We start from the raw sequence: 20865 nt of genomic DNA, 5'->3' as shown, positions 1-20865 counted from the left end.
ATTTTATTCACCCTAAACACAGGGATCGACCAACATTCTGCATTGAACTCTATTCATGTTCTTACATTACTACACCACTTTAAGCATAACTAAGAAACTCAATGGATGTAACGTTCTTGCAGAGCAAAGTAAAGGCTACAACAACATCAAGCCAAGAGTGCTCTGGATTAAGCTCTGCCATCTAAGATACTTCAATGCTATGTAGAGCATTATTTTTGCATTTTGCCCCAAACAGTATCCAGACAAGGCTCCCAAACCGGCTAATTTGTCATCAGCAGCAGAATGTAATACACACTTGAGCTAGTCATACCAAGCTAGTTAGACTTTGCCATTCACAACACTAACACAAGCATGCAAATGTAAGAGAAGTGCCAGTCACTGCCCACCTGAGGCGGAGCTTAACTGCTCCACAGTCTCCGTAGTCTGCACGCTCCTAGACTCGCTCCATGCTTTGAAGCAGCACCCAACAGACTTCTCAGCCAGAGGCAAGCTGCACTGCATGCCAACCGTGACCTGACAGACGACCTTGGAAGGGGTGTGGCATGCTGTTTTGGGAGTGATGCTTTCAGCTAGGCTCATTGCATTTGAGGCCTGCAGAAAATAATTGGGGTAATTGCAGCCCTGCTACAGCATCAAGAACAAGAGATAAAAACAACAATAGAATAAATGCAGAGGCAGTTTACAATGTGTAGACATGGAACAAAACCCTTTCAGTTCAGGATTCCTAAAGGGCTACAAGGGGCAATCCACATTGAATACCCGGAAGCAGGGCAACCTCTTTTTTCTGGAAGGCTTACGACACTATAACATATCTCGGACACTTTCTCATCACATACATTTTAAAGCTATTGTGTAGTCCAACTAATGACAAGTAGTTGGAAGATCCTATGGTCATCGCTATAAGCCTTTTTGATGTCCACTAAAGCATCCCCAATCAACCCACGTCTTGTGCCAGCTGATACCGTCCTGTGCTTGCAGCAAATTTTTAATTTCATAACCCTACCAAGTTGTCTGCTTTCCACAATTGCACGTGAGTTCCATTGTTACTCATACCGTAACCCTGATAGACTGTCGGTTACCTGCCGTACATATCATATTGTTTGATAACGTTTCGTATTTAGTGCAATAGCATTTTTTAGGAACTTCACCCAGTTATCGGTAGGTCTGTATGTATGTGCATCCACGCCTAACCTCTTTCCTGCCATCTTGGGTCACTGGGTAGTCTATGGTCAAATGTGTAGAGCATCTCGCTGCTGTGCTGAAGGAACTGTGTTCAAAACCAACTGTCAGCCCAATTTGGGGCACTGAGGATGTAATATCGTCTACGTGCTGCTCATCAATTAACCTTTTTGACGCCATGTTGGGTCAATGGGTATGGGCCACTCTTCAATGGGGCATCTCCCACTGATCTCCAATTAACCTTACTTTGTCAATTATTTTCACCCTGTATGTGTCTAGGTTGACTGGCCTGTTTCCTCTTAACTAATTAGGTCTTTCTCTCTTGAAATTGAGAACAATCCTAAACCTCCTTAATCAAAGTTCACTGCCATTTACCCTAGCTAACGTCTACATCCTGCACTATGCTGGGGTCGGCAAAGTGTACAAAATCCATTTCCTTTCTTGTTTTCCAATTACAGCGTTTCCAGGTTGTCTTCCTGTTATTACACTTCAGGAAGAAGGTATTCATGATTTGAAGGCGATTCCTTTCTGTAAACTCTACCAACATCTTTCGTCTACTATTTTTAGAGTTGATGCCATAGTTAACAGTCAACCATTCTCTGCCTACTTTTTGTATTAAAGTCACCCACGACTACAGTACACCTTGCACATTTCTCATTGCTAATTCAACATCCTCACAAAACTGTTACATTTCTCCATATCACTGGAGGTTGGACAGTAAGTTTGTGCTACCTGTCATTGATATCTGCTATTAAGTTTTATTAAGACGACTGCTACCCTTTTATTAATACTGTCACATTGTAGGGACAGTGAACAACCAAAGTGGCACAAGGTGCTGGGCACAGCAAGTAACACTCAACGCAATGTAGCAGCGAGCACACCCATCGATCGTCGAAATATCATGTGCGGGTCAAACACATCCGTTTTCATACAACTCGTAAAAAGTTCCAGTTGTTTTGCTGGTGCCTTCATGCTATCCAGAAAGTACTACACAATTTGTGTCGTGCTTAAATCCCTATTAAATAAGGTTCGGTGACAACAGACACAACCAGTGACAACATTTAAGAAACTTCCGATAGAGACAGGTGTGTCTTAAGCTGCATGACAATAATCTAAGAGAGACTGGTCCGTGAAAAATGTCCATTGAAAACAACACTGTAGAATTTATGAATGTTGCCTGCTGTGTACTAATGAACTAGAAGCCCTACCCTATATTCCCTCTCATCTGGAAGGCCTCTGTAGCAGAGGATGTGACCATTAGTCAGCTCTGTATAAGCTTCCCGTTTTTCAATTTTCAAACCTCATTACGACCAATGGTATCTCAGGCAATGCCCGATGCCCAAAAAGCCCCACTAAGATAGCCTCACGTGAGAGGGTTCGCATGTTAAATGTAGCCAGGTACAATTTGCAGTGGCAGCCTATATAGATTGGTGCTACCTGTGCTAGAGATTCTAGCACAGGTAGCAGAGGTTGCTAAGAATCTAGAGATTCTTAGCACCCGCTGTCCCTACGCAGGTCTGACTGCCACCTTGTTCAGGTGATTCGCAGCAGTACTGGGTACGTGCTGCTTTTCATTGAACCACTGTGACACCAACTTGGGTTTCATATGCGAGTGCTTTTCATATTATTCTTCATGCAAATTATATATCAAGAATTGTGCACAAATCATAGGATTGCTAATGACATTAAAGTTGCCAATGATTTCTAAAGAATGGATGCACCACCAATTTTCTTCCTCTTAAACCTTTGAGAGTATGGTTTTTCTCCAAATGTGAACCCCTAGGGTGGAGTATTTTTACTGTAGATTTAAGATCTTCAGACTGACCAATTTTGCAGAAAAAGTTAGCTCAACCTTTTCGGAATGATGACAATGTGACAAGACATTTTCTGCAGGTAAACATGCCTGTTTTATTCATGAATACAGATGGGCTTGCATAAACACCTATCAGATTTTTAAAAAATCTGAAAATAGATCTTTACGATTCGGCATTTCGGCAGCAGTCAGCATCAAAGCAATTTACACTCGACTCACAAGCAGAGCAACCAGCGTCCATGCCCACACTGTTATCAAACTGTGTATATGAGCGCACGCAAGAAGCCCTGATGTTTGCCACTAAATTTTTTTTCGAGGCAAATATCGAATAGCAAGATATTCAAAACCATTACTATGAAATTCAGATATTTACACGACACTAGTGCGTGTACTGAACCTAGACCTGGAAATGCTTGCGAGCACCCCTCAGAGGTATGAAGGCAGATTTGAGGGTCCATTTCAGCCATAAGAATTATAGTGCAGTCCTCTTACAACAGTATCAATAAGATCAATCTTAGAACTGATGAGTACTATATGTGAATGGAGTGCCGTAATAAACTAATAAATAAAAAACCCCTGCCAAACCTACCTTTTTAACTGCGAGCACAAATTTGCGACTCACACTAAAATAATACAGATTGTATAGAGTAGGCTTTGAAAAATAAAATGTTTATTTATAGCCCTAAAGAGCATGTCAAGCACTTGGCATGCTGAAATAGTCAGAAATGTGCACTTGCTCTTGAGGTAATTTAATATTTATAACAGCAGTATGCATAGCATGCAGCTGATGTGCAATCCTTAAGGCAGCACAGCAGCCTGGCAGCAATCTTTAAGTGTGCACGAAATCAATGCGGGTCTTGATTGATGACAGTGCATTTTGCATGAACATCAAGGTCGAGGCGAAAGACACTCCATTGTCTTTCTTGTTGTAACTTCGGCTGCAGTCATAGCACAACGCTGTCATGAGTAATGAGAATGACCACCTCATAGGAGATCTCTTAGCAGGTCAAGGCAGCATCATCTTCACTCAGGAACTCCTCCATTGAAGCAACACCTGTTTCACCTTCAGTAACATTATGGAGGCTAGAAGCAGCGACATGCTCCCAGAGCTTGGTCAAGTCAGCGGCATCCACTAAGTTAGTATCACTACCATGGGTGTTTCACTTTGGCACATAAACTCTGCCTTTTTGCAACAGTAGTTTATGGTGAAAAAGGGCCTCTCACCCTTTTTCCATTGATAGGCATGGCCACTGGGTCCAGCCTTCATGATCACGGCACTCCCAGTTTTCAGAATTAATATCATCGAATTCATGAGCTCATACTTCTTTGAGTATTACAAAATTCACAGCTTCATCTCAAGCAACACACTTTTGTGCTTTGTTGACACTTTTATTAAAGTTTAACACATCTGCCACGATGCGACATGAATGGGAGGCAACGATATTGGTCAACCCTCTTGGAGGTTATGAGCAATTGCGCACAACAATGCCGCACGAAACACGTCTCCCTGTGTGTTCTGTGTAGTACTACGCAAACAGCAGTGGTGCATGCAATATAATGCTTGACATCAACTCACCAGACTCGCATTGAACTAACCGTAGAAGAAATTAAACATCCGCCAGCCACATCACTGCCAATTATTTTCGATCACCAAGGTAGCGCACGAGTTGAAACCTTTGCAGTCAGTAAGCAAGAACAATCAGGGGAACCAAGGGACTCAAGTTTTTGTTGGTAATGTCCTCTTCATAGCATTTGGCAGAAGTTCAGGGCAACGACTCATAAAGGAGCTTTGCAGTGGCTGCCACTTTGGTTCTTCCCCGATGTCGCAGGAGATGGTGCCTAGTTCGGCAACGCCTGCATTGACTGTCGTGCCCACGCATCCGCGTGACCTAAGAACCTTCGATGGCACTGATGGTGCCAACATCGACAACTGGCTGGAAATGTATAAGCGGGTGAGCAGCCACAACATAATGTTTTACCTGACGGGAACTGGGTGAGTGTGGTTACAAAACCACAAAGAAAATGTCCGTGACTCGAATACCTGCAAGAAGAAGTTGCGAGACCTCTTCGGAAAACCACTGGATCGGAAGGTCGTCGCCACGAAAGAGTTGGCATCACGAGTTCAAACGTCCACTGAGGACTATGTCGCCTATATACAATGTGTGCTGGCACTCTACCGCAAGGCCAATGCTGAAATGCCAGAGTCTGAGCAAGACAGGTATGCTTCAAAAGGTATCGCCGATGACACCTTCAATTTACTCCTTTGTAAGAACTGTACTTTCACTGACATTATCACGGAGTGCAGCCGTCTTGAGCAGGTGAAAAGTCGTATCAGTCATTTGCATAGCTTCACAATACAACTGCAACATCCTCTTGTGAAGACCGACAGGACTCTCCTTTATGGCAGCGGCAGCCTTCAGAACAGCTGACGATGTTTGTGCGGCGGAAGCTAGAAGCCGTGTGTCCCACGGCTCGGTACCCACCTGTCAACGATGCATGCATTCCTATGGTTCCCACTGTTCAGACTATTGTGCGCCAAGAACTCGCCAGTTTTGGCTTGCAGTCAGTTTGTGCAATGGCCAGTTCCAAGCCAACTGCATGTTCTTCAATCGTGCATATACAAAATCAATGGATCTCTCAAGGCTCTCGCAACATGGCAGAGTGACGAACACCGTTTGACCGACCTAGTTGCTTTGGTTGTCGCTGCATTGGGCACGTCGCCTGATACTGCCGCAAATGCTGGTCCTTATGCCATTCTCAAACAGGCCTCGTCCAGACAGCGGTTTTTGCCATTTCCAGCCACAAGCCAAGACAAAACGGCACGACACTTGACAGTACAACCACATGGCACTGTCGATCATCATCGCCAAGCAGCCACCAATTGCGTTCGCCACATAGTCATTGCCCGTCGTCCAGGTCACCCAATCCCGTCGCCATCGTTTCGACCTGGGCATGTACCTTTGGAAATAAAAAGGTGATGAGGTGCAATGCAGCATCACCTCCGGTGATGCTGCATTGTCTACCTCTCCGCCAAAGCCTCTCACCATGCCGACCAGACGCAATATGGTCGATGCAGAAGTTGACAGTTTATTTGTCCCAGCACTTGTTGATACTGAAGCCCATATATCGGTGATGAGCAACTGTCTTCATTGCCACCTGAAGGAAGTCCTTACACCTGCCACATCTCATACTATCCGGGTCGCTGACGGAGCAGTGCCCATTATCCTTGATATGTCCACTGCCCGAGTAACTGTAGCTGGTTTCAACACTTCTGTTTTATTTGCTATTCTTGAACAGTGTTCCCATGACTTGGACCTTGGGCCTCGACTTTTTATCGGACTATTCAGCACTGACTGGCTGCATTGCTGGCCTCCTCCAACTCAACCTGGCTATTCACTACTGTACTCGTAAATTACCTGAGCCTTGTTTATGTTCTGCAGACTTCGTACGATTGTTGCCTCAAGCCGCCACGTAAATGCCTTTGGCATGCTTCACATCTGTTTCTGACGGTGACTTAATGCAGACTCCTAATCTCAATGTTCTCCTGCTAAGCAGAGTTGTCATACCTCATACCACCGTGACTATCGCCGATAACTGCATATTTCTTCCCATTTTAAATTTCAGTTTAAGTACACAAGTTGTTCCGAAAGGCACGTCACTTGGCAACGCTTCTCGCATCCACGATACTGCCATCTCTGTATTAGATGTTCCGTGCTTGTCTTCATTCACCGGCTGTCTGGTAAGTTCCGCAACATCCGATCCTGGCATATCTTCAATGATTGCTCAAGACCTGCCTACTAAACAGGCTATGGATCTATGTCGCGTCCTGCTGCCTTATTAATTCCACATCTATGATGACGTGGGATCCGCAATGGGTAAAGTCAAAACAAAATACACTATACTGATGGGCGACTTCAATGCCAAGGTAGGCAAGAAGCAGGCTGGAGACAAGTCAGTGGCCGAATATGGCATAGGCACTAGGAATAGCAGGGGAGAGTTATTAGTAGACTTTGCAGAATAGAATAATATGCGGATAATGAATACCTTCTTACACAAGCGGGATAGCCGAAAGTGGACGTGGAGGAGCCCGAATGGCGAGACTAGAAACGAAATAAACCTCATACTCTGCACTAAGCCTGGCATCATACAAGATGTGGGCATGCTCGGCAAGGTGCGCTGCAGTGACCATAGGATGGTAAGAACTCGAATTAGCCTAGACTTGAGGAGGGAACGGAAGAAACTGGTACATAAGAAGCCGATCAATGAGTTCGCGGTAAGAGGGAAAATAGAGGAATTCGGGATAAAGCTACAGAACAGGTATTCGGCTTTAACTAAGGAAAAGGACCTTAGTGTTGAAACAATGAACGACAATCTTACGGGCATCATTAAGGAGTGTGCAATAGAAGTCGGTGGTAACTCCGTTAGACAGGATACCAGTAAGCTATCGCAGGAGACGAAAGATCTTATCAAGAAACGCCAATGTATGAAAGCATCTAACCCTACAGCTAGAATAGAAATGGCAGAACTTTCGAAGTTAATCAACAATCCTAAGACAGCTGACATAAGGAAGTATAATATGGATGGAACTGAACATGCTCTCAGGAACAGAGGAAGCTTGAAAGCAGTGAGGAAGAAACCAGGAATTGGCAAGAATCAGATGTATGCGTTAAGAGAAGCCGGAAATATCATTACTAATATGGATGAGATCGTTCAAGTGGCTGAGGAGTTCCATAGAGATTTCGACAGTACCAGTGGCACCCACGACTATTATGGAAGAGAGAATAGTCTAGAGGAATTTGAAATCCCACAAGTAATGTCGGAAGAAGTAAAGAAAGCCTTGGGAGCTATGCAAAGGGGGAAGGCAGCTGGGGAGGATCAGGTAACAGCAGATCTGTTGAAGGATGGTGGGCAGATTGTTCTAGGAAAACTGGCCACCCTGTATACGCAATGCCTCATGACCTCGAGCGTACCGGAATCTTGGAAGAACGCTAACATCATCCTAATCCATAAGAAAGGGGACGCCAAAGACTTGAAAAATTATAGACCGATCAGCTTACTGTCCGTTGCCTACAAATTAGTTACTAAGGTAATCGCAAATAGAATCAGGAAAACCTTAGACTTCTGCCAACCAAAAGACCAGGCAGGATTCCGTAAAGGCTACTCAACAATAGACCACACACTATCAGCCAGGTGATAGAGAAAGTGCGGAATATAACCAACCGTTATATACAGCTTTCATTGATTACGAGAAACCAATTGATTCAGTCGAAACCTCAGCAGTCATGGAGGCATTACGGAATTAGGGTGTAGACGAGCCGTATGTAAAAATACTGAAAGATATATATAGCGGCTCCACAGCCACAGTAGTCCTCCATAAAGAAAGCAACAAAATCCCAATAAAGAAGGTAGTCAGGCAGGGAGATACGATCTCTCCAATGCTATTCACAGCATGTTTACAGGAGGTATTCAGAGACCTGGATTGGGAAGAATTGGGGATAAGAGTTGATGGAGAATACCTTAGTAACTTGCGATTCGCTGATGATATTGCCTTGCTTAGTAACTCAGAGGACCAATTGCAATGCATGCTCACTGATCTGGAGAGGCAAAGCAGAAGGGTGGGTCTAAGCTTAATCTGCAGAAAACTAAAGTAATGTTTAACAGTCTCGGTAGAGAACAGCAGCTTACTATAGGTAGCGAGGCACTGGAAGTGATAAGGGAATACATCTACTCAGGGCAGGTAGTGAGCACGGATCCGGATCATGAGACTGAAATAATCAGAAGAACGGGCTGGGGTGCGTTTGGCAGGCATTTTCAAATCATGAACAGCAGGTTGCCACTATCCCTCAAGAGAAAAGTCTATAACAGCTGTGTCTTACCAGTACTCACGTATGGGGCAGAAACCTGGAGGCTTACGAAAAGGGTTCTGCTTAAATTGAGGGCGACGCAACGAGCTATGGAAAGAAGAATGGTGGGTGTAACGTTAAGGGATAAGAAAAAGCAGATTGGGTGAGGGAACAAACACGAGTTAATGACATTTTAGTCAAAATCAAGAAAAAGAAATGGGCATGGGCAGGACATATAATGAGGAGAGAAGATAACCGATGGTCATTAAGGGATTCCAAGGGAGGGGAAGCGTAGCAGGGGGCGGCATAAAGTTAGGTGGGCGGATGACATTAAGAAGTTTGCAAGGACAACCTGGCCACAATTAGTACATGACCGGGGTAGTTGGAGAAGTATGGGAGAGGCCTTTGCCCAGCAGTGGGCGTAACCAGGCTGATGATGGCAACAATATTCAAAGCACAATTGGTTTCAAAGCTGCATGAAGCGCATCCCTACAAGCGTCTGCCAAAGTGCCTGCCTACACTTGAGCTCCTTCTCTTGGTCAACTTCGCATTGGCATCACATTTCTTGGCGTTAAGTTGTGTACGTGAAGACTGGGAATAACTAAGTTGTGGAATTGCATAGGGAACCAGCGTCTATTTATCTCACGAGGAGTCAATATATATTTGTTCTCAAGAATAAAAATATAGATTGTCGTACTCAACATTACGTGCACACATGTCCTACTTGTCTGCGAGGCATTCTTTTTGATGCAGCGCATGTGTTTCCATACATTGACCCTTTTTGGAGAGCACTTTGTTCTAGACAAATGAGATTGCACTTTTGGCATCACGCCATGTGTGTGTGGCCTCAGCGACAGTGCACAAATATGAACCCATTACCGCTTCTACCTTGCTTCTGCTCTATCAGCTGCGGGAAATGCAACCGAGTTTTTGCTAATGCACTGTGCTCCAATCATGTCGGACTGATTCACATGGGTTGAAGACGTGTGCAGTCATCATCATCATCAGCCTGGTTACGCCCACTGCAGGGCAAAGGCCTCTCCCATACTTCTCTAACTACCCCCGTCATGTACTAACTGTGGCCATGTTGTCCCTGCGAACTTAATCTCATCCGCCCGCCTAACTTTCTGCAGTCTCCTGCTACGCTTCCCTTCCCTTGGAATCCAGTTGATAACCCTTAATGACTATGAGTTATCTTCCCTCCTCAATACATATCCTGCCCATGCCCATTTCTTTTTCTTGATTTCAAATAAGATGTCATTAGCTCGCGTTTGCTCCTCACTCAATCTGCTTTTTACTAATCCCTTAACGTTACACTTATCATTCTTTCCATAGCTCGTTGAGACGCCCTCAATTTAAGTAGAACCCTTTTCGTAAGCCTCCAGGTTTCTGCCCAGTATGCGAGTACTGGTATGACACAGCTGTTATACACTTTTCTCTTGAGGGATAATGGCAACCTGCTGTTCATGATCTGAGAATGCCTGCCAAACGCACCCCAGCCCATTCTTACTCCGATTATTTCAGTCTCATGATCTGGATCTGCGGTCACTACCTGTCCTAAGTAGATGTATTCCCGTACCACTTCCAGTGTGCAGTAGTTGGCTGCAAAAATTGTGACTGTCATATCAAGGAATGGAGTGAATGTGTGGCCAAGTCCATGTACTGCTGCTGCAACTATTTGTACGTCTTACCAGCACTTTGAAATGTACAGCTTTCCTCAAGGATACAGAAATTTGCTCACCCACCAGTGTTGTACCTCTATAAATAAAAGAAAGGGCTTCAGCCCTGGAACAGTGGCAAGAGTGGGTACCACTCGTTAAACAATCGCAAAGGGAGTAGCACCGCTTCCTGTTACAGTATGTTTTGCGCAGAGTATCTGCACACATTTACTGCAAATGACATGGAATCTCATGCCCACTCTATCATCAACATATTAAGTGAATGGGCGTGCACTTGAATATATATACGACATATACATACAATAAATGACGGTCTACACCGATAGACATGAATGGTCGAAGCTGAATGTTTTGTCACTGTTCACAAGAAAAAGAGAGCTGGTAGCGGTATCCTTGCTACAAGGTATTACAATGTACAAAACGGCTACGTTTCAAGCCGTATGCGCAGGTATAACAAAGCTATTGCAACTGAGCACACCCGCAAGCGATTAGGCAGAAAATGTACAGATAGTGACAGCATCAATTGACTTTAAAGAGTCGGAAATATGACAAGCTGCTCCTTCAAAATATTTTCCAAAGTACGATAAGCAAAACACACTAATTCTGATTCAATTCATGAGCGGGAAATTTGGATAGCTTGGAATACGTATTTAGCCCCACTTTTAGAAGAAGCACCATATACGCTGCTCGCGTCGTTTGGACAGCTTCATCAGCTCCGAAAGCTCTTTTTCACGTTCTGTGAAGCTGCGGCCAAAGCTTCGTGTCGTTCACCCAGTCGCCGCCTATGCAGTCTCTCAATACAGTGGTTTGTTGCGTCATGCGTATCCGTTGACGGAGGCAACGGCGGCAGTTGAGGCAAGCAATGGACGCGTCACCACGTGATCAAACATGGCAGCGTCCACGGGGTGAATAACTCTCTGCTGTCGTCACAGTACGAAAAAGACATATCGAGCACCAGCATCACGTGGCATCTGGCCGCTCGAACAGCCGTGGAAACTTCTTCCTATTGTGAGACGCCGAAGCACTTCTGTGCGAAACATATCACCGGAAAAGAACCGCCGCACGCCACACGACACCAACATGACCACAGTAGCGACAGACAAAGCAGCAGCACCGAAGAGGCGAAAAACAGTAATGCAGCACTAGTAGTTCGCGTGACCACCACAAAAAAACAAAAGAAGAAAAAAAACCGTCGCACATCACACGACATTAACATGACCACAGGAGCGACAGACAAAGCAGCAGCACCGAAGAAGCGAAACCAGAAGCGGCAGAAGTGACGAAAAACGGTATTGCAGCACTAGTAGTTCGCGTGACCGCCACTTTGGGAGTTCCCGCTTTTGCGAGTGTCGTTTAGATTTGGCAAAGTGCACATACCGAGTGACGTCGCCGTAGCACTGGCAGGGGCTTTAACTGGCAGTTGAGCACTGGCAGGGGCTTTAACTGGCAGTTGAGCAAGCCGCCGTCTACCTTGCCACCTGAACGTCGCCCCCGAGGGCTCTTCGCGTGACCACCACAAAAAAACAAAAGAAGAAAAAAAACCGTCGCACATCACACGACATTAACATGACCACAGGAGCGACAGACAAAGCAGCAGCACCGAAGAAGCGAAACCAGAAGCGGCAGAAGTGACGAAAAACGGTATTGCAGCACTAGTAGTTCGCGTGACCGCCACTTTGGGAGTTCCCGCTTTTGCGAGTGTCGTTTAGATTTGGCAAAGTGCACATACCGAGTGACGTCGCCGTAGCACTGGCAGGGGCTTTAACTGGCAGTTGAGCACTGGCAGGGGCTTTAACTGGCAGTTGAGCAAGCCGCCGTCTACCTTGCCACCTGAACGTCGCCCCCGAGGGCTCCGTGGTCATACTGCGCATGCATCTGCGCACGCGTTAGCAGCCTCCTATATGATCTATGCCTGCCGGATGAGCGCGAAAAGGCCGCCGCAGCCACCATCTATGGCGGCGCCACTTACGTAGTGTAAGATCACGACCTACTGAACTACAGACCTGCACAGATCTCCCTCCTCCAGCACGCCTGGTCTAGTTCGCCCCTTTTGCCGCTAGGGAAAGAACGTACGAGCAGAGTGGCGCTAGTCATAACCTGTTCGCTGTCGTCTGCTTCTGCGATCTGTTCAGCGCTTGTCTTGCCATTTCGGCAGGCACAAAGCGCTTGTTTTGGCGGTAAATGAATAAATTCACAAATATACAAAAGAAGACATATTTGCGAATGCTTTGCGTTTGAATAGTGAAACCAGAAGAGGATGAGCGGTGCAAGAAATGTAAACAACGAGCATAGGTGGCCGCTGCAATGCTAGATCAACGGCATAAATTTCCCTTTCCTAGCCTCCTTAAGAGACTGGAAAAATTGTTTAAAAAGATTTATAGGATAATCTAGCTTTCTTTAGTTGATTACAGACAGCCTAATGTCGTAGATGACATTAGGATTTACTACTGTGTGCCGTAGTGAAAGGAAGATGATCCGGTAAAAGTATAGTAAAAGTATTCACTAGTAAGTCCTCCACCCGATATGTGCAACAGTCTGATCGATTCTGTTTCAAGGGAAGGTGAGCATATCTTGTTTTTAATATCGTTGGATGTCTAGCTCAGTAGAAAGCGCGCAAACAATTAAGCGATCCCAATGCTTTAAAACGTGCTGCAGTGCAGGCCTTAAAAATCGTGTCACGGAACTCTTTTCAAACTGTAAAGCTAGCTTTTCCGCGTAGTACGGCGGCAGCATAACGGTGGTGCTGAAGATACGTACGCAGTGAAGCTGTGTGCGTAATTCACTTTTTGAGCTCGTGACGCATTCACGGACAACATTTATGAGTTAAAATGAGTGGTAATCGTTCTGTCTTCGAACATTACGGTGGCTTCAAGTTTCTAAAGAGCGCAGACGCGAATTTTACAACGTGTACAATGAAACTGTTGGGTACGTTGCGAACTCTATACACAATGGGATTTATAATAATCTCCTTGAAAAAGGCAGTGGGAGCGGCTATTTAACACTATTTTAGAGAGCAGCGGACTACACGCTCCGACATTCTTTAGGTTCGGGGAGTCAACTTTTGGAGCCAAGTTACCGATCAAAGCCTTGTGACATCTCTGTCACTGTGTTAGCAAAAATCATCAACTAGAGAAGCAGTTCGTCGCAACACCACAGCTGCCGTACTACTTACAACGCCGCACAACCGCCCACCGCGTAGCAGACGAACAGGTTATAAAAGCGCGACCTACGGCAGTCGGTTGAACGAAAGTGGGCGCAAGCTGCTCCCATAGAAGCCGGATATCTGTGCAGGTCTGGAGTTCCAGTAGGTCATGTGTAAGATTAGCATATTGAAGGGAGCGGCAAACTCGTCACGGAGATGTCACAAATGCCACATACCGTAAAAACCGGACTATAGGTCGGACCGGAATATAGGTCGATCCCCCAACTAACGAATTCTCAAAATGAAAAAAAAAAATTCAATGGCAAAAGTACCGAAAGATATGACACCCTTACCTTGAAACAAATGCGACTCAGGGAGTTGCACAATGGTGACAGTATTTATTTAAATGCTGATCGCAAGTGCACCTGGGCAAGTTTTTAGCGGTATCGCGCGACCATCGACACGCGTGCTTGTCAACACCTTATTAACGGCGCTGAGCAGCGAAACAAACGAGATACGCGCATGTGTACACACGCCCTTACTTTCGCTATTTCGCCGCTCCGTGCCGTGATGATAAGGTGCTGATAAACACGCGGGTCGATGGTCGCGCGATACTGTTAGAAATTCGTCGGGTGTACAGTACACAGAAGGGCACGAAATGCGCAAGCGCTACTCCGAATCAGAGCAACGCCTTTGATCAGAGTCGGATGACGAGTGCTTCTCGCTGCCCAGTCCATAGTCGCGTGCGATCTCTACCGCTTTCAAACGGATGCATTCGGCAGTCACAGGCAGCGATACACGCAACTCGCGGACGGACTCCGCAACCTTGCCTTCCAGTTCTGCAGTCCGCTGCGATCCGGCACGAAATGACGTTTTCTTTTGGTTGCTGCAAGTTGTAATACGTTGCTTTCGCCTCCGCCACTACCGAATGCTCTTTTCGGATACTTCAAGTTCGCGCTGTGCCGCCAGGTTGCCGTGGGCTTCCGCGTACTCAATCGCCTTTTTCTTGAAGGCGACGGTGAATTGATGTCGGCTTCCGCTCATTTTGAAACAAAATGAAAATGCAGCCTTCAATTAATATAACATTGCGACAATGGAAACGCGAAATTCCGGTGCCACAACGTCGCCATCGCGCTGCTGCTGATGGCGATGGCGGCTGTTTACTTCATCCGCCCATTGTTGCAAGACTTCCGTAGTTTTTCCGCCAATGTCCGGTATATAAGTCGAGGGTCGACTTTTCGCGATGGTTTTTTGAAAAAAAGTTCGACCTATATTCCGGTTTTTACGGTAATAGCAGTAGCAGACGACGAGAGCTGTTCGCATTCTTGTAATAATAAAGGTTTGAATAGGGGGTTGCGTTGATAGCAGATTATTTTCGCAGAATTAGAAACGTCGCTGTGAATGTTTCGCTGCTTTCCCTAAGGATTTCCTTGCAGCTATATCGCCAAAAATGCCAAGTTTACTTTCACGGCGGCAGGATTTCATGCTGGAGCGCTAAAACTAAGTAAGTATGCACGATTGGCAGCGTAATAAATAGGATGGAATAGCACAATGAAGTTTGCTGAAGCTGTATCACCGTTAGATTTAATTGTTTGTCCAAGTGAAAGTTAAACTTGTGTGCTGAGGTAGTACTTCTCGCACGCAGCTCATTAAATTATGGTGCGATCAAAGTTTACAATTGTATATGCTGTTTGAAGCATGCATTATGTGCGTCGACGTGATTTTTCTGTAAAGCGTAATATGGCTGCGGTGGGGTGCAAAATGCATCGATCCGTTAGCATTAAGCTCATTGTAAATGTAAAAAAAAAAAATGTCCTGGTATATGATTTTAGGAAACGGGAAGGGCAATACGATACACATATATATTTTTTTTTCTTACAGACCAATTAAGATGGCATACTGCTGCGTGCCCAACTGCAAGTCGGATGTGAAAAAAAGGTACCAGGTGTATTTTTTCATGAGATCCCTGCCGAGTCCACATTGTTAGAAGCATGGATCAGGGCAATTTATAGACGTGACTGGACCCCAAATGTATCTTCTAACTATTCAAGGGTCTGCAGCAAACACTTTAAGGACGAAGATTTTACGAATGGCCAATGGCGTCGTCTAAAGAAGGGCATAGTGCCTGCGCTCTTTCCGGAGAGATCGTCAGAAGTTCTGCGTACGCCTGCAGCAGAATGCACGATTGAACACGTTGGTCTTTCAGAAAGCAATGCTACACAGAACAAAGAAATGAATAATTCAGCCAGTGTGACAGAGACGCCTATGGAGGTTGAAAGATCCACCGAGAATTGTACAACGCGCACCATCTTCTTCAATTGCGGTGCAGGAGCAGCTATGTGCAGGACTTCTGATGAGAAATCAGACGATAACTTAGAACACCTGGTTCAAAACACGCGAGAACGCTTGGTCAGGTACAGTGACATCACCAAGCACTACCAGCTAGGCAGCTAGGCGGTTACTGCCCCCGGGCACCTCACCCCAAACTGAAACGCCGTAAGGCAGTCGTCTGGCGACAACTGCAGACACAAACCTTTCCCAGTCCGGTGCGATTGCTGCACATTTTCCCCGCGCAATACCCGAGTGCTCTTTGCAAACTATGTCAGAAAACTAGCGCAACACTCTGGTACATGTTGTGGGAGGGTCGTGTTACATCAGCTACAATGACAGTAGCTCCGGAGGCTCTTGCGTCGAAGTGGGCCTGCGCAGCTCCAACATCAATACGCAAGAGTGAGCTGTCCAGCAGGCCCGAGAGGCGGCGACGAGGCGAGGCCTCGAAGTCCCTTCATGGGAGACCTGAGCCTGGGTCGTCAAACTTTGCCGGATTTAAAATAAAGTTGTTTCCATCCATTGTCCAAGAGGCGCAGATGGACGAAGAAGAAGCTTCCAGTCTTTACGCGAATGAGAGAACAAACGTTTTGAGAAAAGAAAGAGAAGTGAAAAGAAAAATATTGATAGACTCCAGAAAACAATCGACACTGCAGATGAAATCACAATTAGAAAAGGTCAAGGAAGAGTGCAACTTTGCGAACATGGCATACATAAGGCAGCAAGCCAAGCAAAAGGACACATCGGCTGTCTTCCTTTGGAATCAAATAATTAATTTCAGACAAAAAAAAACCAACATGGTCGCAAGATGTTGTGCGTCACTGCATTATATTGAGGCACCTGTACACCAAGGCCTAAGAGCATGCCAGGAAAGAAGGACTGCTCAAGCTGCCCGGCAGGACCACCCTTCAAGAATTCCTCGGGGGCACGAGTGGTGAAGCAGGCTTTAATTCGTTGAAAAAGCTACGCTTAAAAGCAGAGAGTGAGAAACTGACTTCGCCTGCTTCGAGGCATTGCTCCCTCATCATAGATCAAATGCGCACAAAGCCAAAGCTGCAGTGGAACAAACAGCAAGATTGTTTTGTTAACCATGCTGACGTAGGTGAAGTGGACGACCCAGCGAATGAGCTTTTGCTGGCAAATTCGTTGTTGTGTTTCCTCATAAATGGCCTGTCAACATCTTACAGGATTACAGTGTCCTATTTCTTTACGAAGAGCCTCTCTGGTCTATAGCTGGTGCGATCAGTTAGCAAAAACGTTGAAGAGTCTGGCTTCAAGAAGCCTCTGTGGTGGATTTCTGACTCACAGAATGTAACACTTGATTCCGTCAGTTTTATTTCTCAGCTTCAACTGCTGCCAGGTCCTGAAGAATGTAAGATCTCAATTTTTGGAAAGAGAAATTGGCCGGGACGGAGAAATATCTTCTATAGTTACTTGAAGAAAATATACGACTTGCAGAAAGACCTGATCGTTAAACCCGTGAGAAAACTTCCTAGAAAACATGTCTTCCCGAACAATACATCGAAAAAAAGAACGTCAAGCGTGCACTGGAAATTGTTTCTGGACGCGTAACGGCGGCCTTGGAATTTTTAAGAGGACAGGCAGGGCACAGCTGTGACTACTCCTTCGCTGCAGCATGCCATTAGTATAACTTTCACGAAGGACACCTACAGTTGGTTCATACTTCACGACACCAGCAACACGGCACAATACATCCCCCCAAACAATCCCGATTTCAGACACTATGATGACCCCGACGATAGCCGCCTCGAATGGCTTGAACTAATTTTTCCCATGTATGTGGAAGAATTGAAAAACAGATCGCCTTCCGCGCACAACTTTCTCACGGCAGAAACATATACGAGGCGCTTCTCCTGACGACCTACTCCACGGTCGCTTGCGTTCTCCACTTGCTTGCAAAAGAAACATTTTGCTTTGTGCTGACAAGGAAATTTAATAGCGACCCCATCGAACCCCTTTTTGGTACGTTGAGGCGATCCTTGGTCTATAATGACCAATTGGACATGCGCTCCACGATGAGTGGCCTTGAGGAAGTGCTCAAAACAGGAATCGTAGCCGTGCCTGAATGTAGCAGCATCCTACACGAGCTCGTACAAAGCAAGGCGCTCCCCGCTGCAGTTCGCACACGCAAAGAACCGTCCATTCTGCTTTCAGCTGCCGTTCACATCCTGGATCGCTTCAAAGTGCAAACCGTGCAAGCAAGCTTGCCGACCCTGCAAGTAACAGCAACAGTCTACATGGGCGGATACATAGCACGAGTGGTAAGAGAGCACATGGAATGCGATAATTGCGGTGAACTAACAAGCAAAGTTCCCAGCAGCCAGCCACTTCGACAGCTCACCAAGAATCAGGACAGAGGCGGACTGCTGTACCCCTCAGACGAACTTCTTTACGTCCTAGAGACGCTAAGAATGGCCACTAACAGTGCACTGACGGAGACACCAAATCTCCGAAGGTCCCTGGCATCGCTACTCAATGCAGCTGTACCAGCGCTGATATATTCAGCCCTCCTGCGATTCACAATGGGTGACGAACAGCACCGTCAAAAATTGGTTGAGCTTGTGTGCTCCCAATTCATGAAGCCCCTGCTCAGCAACTACGCCTCCTCTGTGACCGACAAAAGCGATGTATGCAAAAACTTCGCTCGGAAACCGCTGTCGAGGAAGTACCTGAAGTAAATCGAGCGGGCACAGCGAACACGGGTGTCCGTGGTGCGGAGTGAGCAACTTCGACGATCGACCTTGTAATAAAGCATACTTTGTACACATGGTTCAGTCACAATTTAGTTCATGGTTACTATGACGAGCGGCGAGTTTTTAATTAGTATATAACAGTGAATAAATATGTTTCAAAGCTTCAGAAGTAGACGATGCACTGGCGTGGTACATCTGTGCAAGATCACAATACTAAGGAGGATATATGGGAGCTCTCGTGCAAAATCCACGACATGATCAAAAGGGATGCAGTACGGTGGGGCTCCGGATTACATTTGACCGCTTGGTGTTCTGCACCATATGCACCTAAATTTAAATTCACGTATATTTTTAAATTTCCTCCCCAGTTGAAATGCACCCGCCGCTGCCGAGAACCGGATTGCTTACGGCGCCGTTTTTAGAAATACGCAAGCTTTCTTTTCTGATGACATTCTGACCGGCGAAAAAAAAGAAAAGATTTCATCTTCATGCCAAGCATCATAATCCCTCGTACTTTGATTTAATAGAGAAGCGCGACGAGTGCGCAGTTCGCAAACTTTCAAAAAGCGCGCCTTAGACACATACGTAAGTGGCACCCCCATCCCAAGTTTTGACGACGACTGCTTTATATTGCTATATTATTACAGCACTAACATATATATGTATTCACACAATTTTATTCACCTTTAGGTTTTTTTGTCACCTATGAGCACCAAAACGGTAAAAAGATGCATGCCTCTAATATGAATAAACATTTAGCCTCAGGCGTCGCACCGAAGGGTCTTCAGGTAAAACAGAAGCTGGCAATGGATACATTTGACGAAAGAGAAAGCAGTGGAATGCTATACTGCGGGAGGCCTCGCTTGGGCTCACTCGGCTGGTGGCACAACATAGCGTGCGTAGAGCATCGCAGCTTAAAAATGAGGAGCAGCTGTTATTGTGTCAGTCAAAACTCACAGAATTGGTTGCGCTGGAACTGGTAAAATACCAGGGAAAGAAAAATGTCAACATCCAAGAACAACAAAGAAATAAACGGCAGCGTGACAATATCCCAACGGCCATCAGAGGTGATTGTCAAAGCCATAATCTTGAACCCGAAGCGACCGGTTGTTCTGAAGTAATCAGCGAAAGAAAGCACGAGACAGTGGGCAATGCCTCAAACGTCATAAACTTGTCGAGTAGCCCATTGTCGAGTGCACAACTAAATCTCCTTTCGAAAGGTTTAACTTTTTGTCCGGCGTCCGAAAGGATGAACGAGTTTCAATTGTTTGAAGATTTGGACGATTTTGCGAAAAACTTGCGACTAAGGGAGTATTTTTATGATCGAAAAACTACAGAGGGGTGTCGTGATCAGCTACCTGAACTCTCCGAAAAATCATGGACACCCGGCGAGGCACGCAACAAATACTTGGACATGTATATTTGTGCGGTTCAAAAAGACATTATAAAAGAGTACGAGAGGCATCATACCGTCCGCAGTAACCTCTCAAAAGAGGAAGAGGAGGCGCTACGAGCCCTACGTGATGATCAAACAATTGTCATTAAGCTAGCGGACAAGGGTGGCGCAGTGGCTGTACTTGACCGGAGTGTTTACATAGCCGAAGGTTTCCGTCAACTGGGCAACTCTAACTTTTACACAGAACTCCTAAGCAATCCTACCGAGAAATTTAAAAGCGAAATAAACGACGCCCTAACCACTCTGCGCAAGGCAGAGCAGATAACCGATAAGACGTTCAAAGCATTGATACCAACAAACTCTGGCCCCGGCCATTTCTGCCTACTACCCAAAATTCACAAAATAAGCAATCCCGGTCGGCCTATGGTTTCCAGCAACCGTCAGTTTATTGACAGTCTCATTAGGGACATCCCATCTTCATTCCCCTCGTACATTAAAGACACAAATCACTTCCTTCGGGAGGTATCAAACCTGACGGTACCGGCGGGGGGTTACTTGATCACTATGGATCTCGCATCTTTGTACACCAACAATAGCTCACGCCGATCGAGGGCATAGCTTCCGCAGTTTCAGATTACGCTGGCTCCAGCCAACCTAGGCAATTAGAGAAAGATACAGGTGAGAGTCTTCTAAGTTTAGTACTGAAATATAATCACTTTGAGTTCGAGGACAAGCATTATTTGCAAATCAGCGGAACCGCCATGGGAACGA

The 20865-nt window shown here is 45.8% G+C and overlaps 1 protein-coding gene across 1 annotated transcript in view; it reads right to left on the bottom strand.

Moving 5' to 3' along the window:
- Nucleotides 1–20865, bottom strand: part of LOC139049242 (zinc finger protein 271-like) — a 127535-nt gene that overhangs the window by 7579 nt on the left and 99091 nt on the right. Inside the window, exons 5-7 of the mRNA XM_070524614.1 lie at nt 12244–12370; nt 11892–12014; nt 387–591 (exon numbers count right to left, since the gene is read on the bottom strand). Of these exons, the coding sequence (XP_070380715.1) occupies nt 387–591; nt 11892–12014; nt 12244–12370 (455 nt within the window). The remainder of the gene's footprint in view (nt 1–386; nt 592–11891; nt 12015–12243; nt 12371–20865) is intronic.

The sequence above is a fragment of the Dermacentor albipictus genome, chromosome 8, assembly GCF_038994185.2.
Source record: "Dermacentor albipictus isolate Rhodes 1998 colony chromosome 8, USDA_Dalb.pri_finalv2, whole genome shotgun sequence".
Classification (NCBI taxonomy): domain Eukaryota; kingdom Metazoa; phylum Arthropoda; class Arachnida; order Ixodida; family Ixodidae; genus Dermacentor; species Dermacentor albipictus.
Note: the sequence above shows the minus strand (reverse complement) of the source record. Positions and strands in the feature narration are given on the sequence as shown.